This window comes from Vigna umbellata, chromosome 3, assembly GCF_029865625.1.
Source record: "Vigna umbellata cultivar VRB3 chromosome 3, Vumbellata_1.0, whole genome shotgun sequence".
Taxonomy (NCBI): domain Eukaryota; kingdom Viridiplantae; phylum Streptophyta; class Magnoliopsida; order Fabales; family Fabaceae; genus Vigna; species Vigna umbellata.
Window position 1 is genome coordinate 45,995,470 of NC_142167.1, and position 6,752 is coordinate 46,002,221.

Sequence of the window (6,752 nt, forward strand, 5' to 3'; positions counted from 1 at the left end):
TCCAATCTGGTTCAAACCTGTAGTGGACCGAATTGACCCGTAAGTTGTGACCGATTTTTACAGCCCTAAGTAGTTATCTTTAGTACTTTTAGATATATATTCATCAATATAGTTATTTTTTCTAGATAATTGTACTATTATTGTATTTATAAGTGGTGACAAATATGCTTTGTTATATAATTTTATAACATCTTATTTTATCAGCGGATTATAATTTGGATGTTACATAATGTACTTTTTAAATTATCCTTTTTTTACCTAATTTGTTTTTAAATACAAAATTTATTATATACAATTAATTTGTTTTTTTTTACCTAATTTGTTTTTAACAAGTTTATATTAAATCATACTAACTTTTTTGTATTAAACTAAATACAACTGACAATATTTAATACATTGATATTTGAAAAAATATATATTTTAGTTAAAAATAATAAAAAATAGTCACTTGATTAAGTGTTTTCATAAGCCACACATATACTAACCATTTAACTCCGGTGAGTAAAATATAAACAGAAACCTATCTAATACATTAGTACCAAAACCAACCGATATTGTACCGTTATTATATACTAAAACAAAAATATTAACAATATTTATTATATGAGAAAACTATAACCCACACCGTATAAGATATAAACAAATGTGCTTAAAACCCAAACAAATTATGATTGCTATAAATCGATTAGACAATTTGATATTATTGAATTCAAAATAAAAAATTGTTAACGTATATTGTACAGAAAACAAGACTATATAAACTTAAATTTCAAAAACAGATTTTAAAAGGTGTTTCCCAAATTATAAATATACTTAAACACTGACAGTTTATTAATGAAAGTGACACTGAAATCATAAGTAAACATATGTTGAAACTAACTTCAATTAAAAAACGAACATGAAAATTTAAAACATCTAAACAAATCCTAATATTAAGACAAAACTTAGTCACAAAAGTGGGTCATAATAAGACAAAGTCTAATTCGCAGGTGCATTTGGAGGGTCGGCGTCGTGGTTGCAAGATGCTGACGAAAGACGGGTGTTGTTGTGGTTGGAAAATGACGGCCAAGAACGGTTAAAGTTAGGATCAGAAAAAAACATTTTGAGTAAGAATAAGTTTTTCGGAAGAGAAAATACTTTGGAAACAATTTCAGCTGCTTTAGCAAGTGCTTTTGGAGGGTTTGCGTTGTGGTTGCAAGATGCTAATGAAAGATAGGTGCTGTTATCATCGGAAAATGACGCCAAAGAAGGATTAGGGTTAGGGTTTATGTTAAGACTAAGATCAAGATTAGGAATATCTCTTTGCATTGAGTGTAGGTTTGTTTGTGAAGAGTCTCCTTGAACAAGGAAAGATGTTGTTTCCTTTGATCCTAGGAAAACGAAAGGTGTTGTTGTTGTTTCCTCTGATCCACCGCACTTGAGTGAGAGAGTGAGATCTAGTTCTTCTTCTAACTCCATTGAATTCTTCCTTTCCATTTTGCTTCAAGAAATTAAAGTGATATGTGTATGTCTTCAAAATTGAGAAAAAACAAGCAAAATAGAAGAATATATAGAAAGAAAAATATGAGAGGATTTGATAAAAGATAAAGATATAGGATTTTTTTTATGTTATATCTATTAAACAGATAATAGAAGAGATATATAGATAATAAGTGTAATTTAAAATGATCGTTTCCATGGATGTCTGTAACTTTGAGATACTATTTCAAACATTGAAAGTTGGGTTCGAAATCTGATTATATTAATGAAACTGGTTTGAAGTAACAGAATATTATTTGCTATCTCCTATTATCTTATATCTCTCTTTTGGATTCTGAAATTCAAAAAGTAATAAAAAGGAATTAAAACCTTTTGAAAATCAGTCATCCAGTGGTTCCATTCTGTGTATCTAATATTATTTTAATTTATTACAGGCGTTTGACAGAAGGCAATACAACTTTGTTGGAATATTTGAGAAATTTTAGGTCTTTAAAATATGTAAATTTAAATATCTTATGAACTATTTCTAAAATTTTGAAAGATAATATGTCATAATATAATTACTTATTATTATAATATATTTTTAAAATATTATGATATAATAATTGATTATTTAATGTTTTAAAATGAAATTTATTTTATTATATCTTTAATATAATATTATATAATAATTGATTATTTAACATTTTTAAGATATAATAATTTTTATTATATTTTCAAATTGTTATGATATAATAATTATTAATTATTTAATATCAATAGGATATTATATTTAATATCTTCAAGTAAATAGAAACTATTATAACCTAGAAAATCTATAAATATAAGAAATAAATACTTAATTATCATATTCAACTATAAATCTCAATTTTGATATGTTTTACCTTCATCATATTATTATAATTTATAAAATATCTTTATTCTTTTATTAACTTAAGTATTATAGAGTTGTTTTTAATGAAACCCCTCTGCTTCTCTTTAAACTCAAAGCTCTCTAACCAAAATACAATAATTCAACTTTTGAAAGTCTCATTCTATTAAAACAAAAATAATCTGATTCAACTTACTTTACAAAAATCAACTTGACAAACTAAATAAAAAAAAATAATAATAGTTTCAGTACTATTGCCAAATAAATTATTTCATTTTCTAAAATTTGTAAGAACTTCGACATCTAATTCAACCTACTTATTTAGGAAAAAAACATGTATATTGTTATTTCATGGTAAGAGTTGGGAAAGGTATACCTTACTCTTTTTTTTTAACTCATTATAATTTATATTTTAGTGAAGAACAGTGATGTGTAGAGTCATCTTGATGGTATAAGTGGTTATGTTACTTTTAGATATATTCCTTAGTATAGTTTTTTTTTCTAGATAATTTTATTAATCTTGTATTTACAAATGTTGATAAATATATTTTGTTTTATCAATTTTATAACATCTTATTTTATCAGTGATAAACAGCTTAAAATTGGAATGTTACATTGTGATTTTTCTTTTTATATCTAATTTGTTTTTAAATACAAAATTTATTATATACAATTAATTTGTTTTATTATGTTATATTAAAAAAAGTTTATACTAAATTATACTAACTTTTTACTATTAAATTAAATACAAAAAAGTTATTATTTTCAATTAATTTTTTTAAAGATCAAGACTTTTGTGAATCTAACTGACTATATAATATATTGATACATGAAAAAAAAATATTTTAGTTAAAAATAATATAAAGAATAGTCACTTGATTAATTATTTGCATAAGTCAGACATATATTAACCATCTAACTTTGGGTGAATAAAATATAAACAGAAACCTAGGTAATATATTAGTACCAGTTATTATATACTAAAACAAAAATATTAACAATATTTATTATATGAAAAAACTATAACCCACCGTATAAGATATAAACAAATGTGGTTAAACCTCAAACAAATTATGATTGCTATAAATCGATTAGACAATTTGATATTATTGAATTCAAAATAAAAAGTTGTTAATGTATATTGTACAGAAAACCAACTTAAATTTCAAAAACAGATTGTAAAATGTGTTTCCCAAATTATAAATATAGTTAAACACTAACAGTTTATTAATTCTGTGCAATTTGCTTTGAATATGCAACACTTCACGAATCAGAAAATATGATTCTCATATGATTTTATATATTCATTATTATCACTCAGCTTTTAGAATAAATGATATATTTTCCTCTAAGGTTAACATAGGTAAGCTATATAATAACAACTGAGTTAAACTCATAGCTACTTTAATTTTTTTGCACTATTCTAAAAAACCCTTTAGTTTGACATCATACCAGTTTAGTGGAATTCTAATGGAAAAAAATGCATACATTTTTTTAAAGATACTTGAGATTCAACTCATAAACCAAAAAATCTTAAATATAATGGTTAAGTTAAAAAGCTAACATCTCTTGAAAAGAAAACGTATATACAATCAAAGTGATACTGAAATCATAAGTAAACATCTCTAACTTCAACTAAAAAGCTAACACGAAAATTGAAAACATCTAAACAATCTTAATCTTGAGACAAAAGTGGTTCCTACAAGACAAAGTCTAATGAGAATCAAACAAAAAAACCAGGTACAAGCTGATTGACTAGGCTCTTATAGGTGTCATAAAGAAGACGATCTTTGGCACCAGTTCGATGAACCTCATTGTGCTTGCAGAAATATTTGAGATGATTAAGAGTGCAACAACCAAGCATTTGACCAAGCAATAAAAACAACCAATTAATCTCCTTTTTGTTTTTGGCAATGATGGGTCTGCTGCTGCTTTCTCTTCCACAAATAGGGCATTTTGGAAACACCGGACTCATCCAAACCCGTGGGGCTCTATTATGCCACCTATGTTTTTCTTTGCTAATAAATTGACATAAGTCATTCAATTTCTCTTCCAAATTCAGACTCAACTCGAATTCATGCTCGCACCTCTTGCAGTGAACCTTTCCTGTGATGGTGTTGATATTATTCTCCAATAGATATTCTTTACTGTGGACGCTAGCTCGCTGATTCTTCGCCCAAGGAAACAACGCAGGAACAGTTTCGCTCCTTCCTTTGCTCCGTCGAGTACATGAAGTCCGACGAGACCTACCCAAAGAGCATGTATCTTTGGAAACATTTTTTGCCGCTTCAGTAGGTGCATTTGGAGGGTTGGTGTTGTCGTTGCAAGATGTCAACGAAGGATTGTTGTTGTTGTTGTTGGAAGATGACGACAAAGAAGAAGAATTAGGGTTAAAGTTAGGATTAGAACAAAGTGTTTGCATTAGAGGTAAGTTTGTTTGAAAAGAATGTACTGGGAAAAGGGAAAGGAAAGAGGTAGGAGTTTCCTCAGAAGTCCCACACCGAAGCGAGAGGGTGAGATCTAACTCATCTTTCCCCTCCATTGAGTTTTTCCGATACGTGTTCAAAATTGACAAAAGCAGAGACAATTGAAGAATATAAAGAATATTACGATAGAATTTGACAAAAAAAATAAAGATAAAGGATTTTTTGGTTATTATTAAAAATATAATAGATGATAAGTGTTATTTAAAATTATTGTTTGGATCGATGTCAGTAACTTTGAGACACTTTCAAGTTTGTTCAAACATTGAAAGTTGGATGTTCGAAATCTGATATTAATGAAACTGGTTTGGAGTAACAGAATATTTGCTATCTCTTACTATCTTTTATCTCTTTGGATTCTGAAACTTGAGAAAGTATTAAAAAGGTAGTTAATATATTTTGGAATCTGGTTTGTCCAAAATCAAATAACGAATTAAAAAGTATAAAAACTTCCCATTGATGCATTGATATACGTATAAGACTTTAACTCCTTTTCACAGATAAGTCTGGGAGGAGTTAAAACCTTTTGAAAATCATTCCTGTTGGTTCCATTCCATGTATCTAATTAATATTATTTTAATTTATTACAAGGCAATACAACTTTGTTGTAAATATTTGAGAAATTCTATGCAAGCTTGTTTAAAGAATTGAATTCAAAACAACTTAATATATATTATGAAATATTTCTAAAATGTTTACTGATAGTATATTATAATATAATCATTTGTTATTATATTATATTATATTTTTAAAATTTTATAGTATAATAATTGATTGTTTAATATATTTAAGATAAAATAGATTTTATTATATTTCCAATATACTATTTACATAATAACAAATTATTTAATATCTTTATCAATTTTATTATATTTTCAAATATAATATAATATTTGATTATCTAATATTTCTAATATATATAATATTTAATTATTTTTAAATAAATATAATCTATCACGATTTAGAAAACCTATGAATACAATTCCACTGTAAGGAGTAAAGACTTAATTATCATACTTAACCATGAAATTTATGTTTTATATTTTCTATATCCTTCTTATATTATAACAATTTTACTTCCTTATTAACTTAAACATAAAAGAATTTTTTATAATGAATATTGTTTTGCTTCCCTTAAAAACCCAAAACTCTCTTATTAAGAGACAACAGTTCAACTCTTAAAATGCTCATTCGATAAAAACAAAAATCATCATATTCAAACTTACTTTTCAAAAATCATCTTGACAAACTATTTAATTTTCAGTATGATTGCGAAATAAACTATTTAATTTTCTAATATTTGTAAAAACTTCAACATCGGATTCAAACCTACTTATTTCGGAAAAAAACATGTATAATATTATTTATTTATTTATTTTTCATGGTAAGGGGCGAGCAAGGTATACTAAAAAAAACGTGAGGTAATTTTTTTTTAACTCATTTAACTCTGATTTTGTTCTAAATTTCAAATTTTATAATTGTGATAAAAAATGTGAAATTGTATTCTATTTGTTTTTAAATTAGTTTTTAACGATATAATACGAAAATAACGAGATTCCATCATTTTTACCATATTCATTTATATAATTATGTTCTCCATAAGTCATAATTCTTAAATTTTTTACAAACTTTTCATTTAACTTCCATTTTCATTGTATCTTACATTGAACAAACCCAAAAAATTTAAGTATAATTTGAAGAGTTAATTTTTATAAATCTTAATTGTAATATTCAATATGGGTTAAATATGTTTTTGGTCCCTTAACTTTCAGCGAAAATTGGAATTAGTCCCTCTTCAAAACTTTGGACTAATTTAGTCCCCAAACTCTAAAAATGTGTGAATTTAGTCCTTTTAACCAAATTTTGTTAACTTTATTTGATGTTTCAAGTGCGTTTCATGATAGCATTTGAGTTGTTTA

General features: G+C 25.7%; 1 protein-coding gene across 1 annotated transcript; it reads right to left on the reverse strand.

The window, feature by feature from the left end:
- Positions 1–4,073: 4,073 nt before the first annotated feature.
- Positions 4,074–4,892, reverse strand: LOC148202694 (uncharacterized). Its single transcript, XM_088109672.1, has one exon. The coding sequence runs from the start codon at positions 4,890–4,892 to the stop codon at positions 4,074–4,076; it is 819 nt and encodes a 272-aa protein (XP_087965798.1).
- Between the last annotated feature and the right edge of the window lie 1,860 nt (positions 4,893–6,752).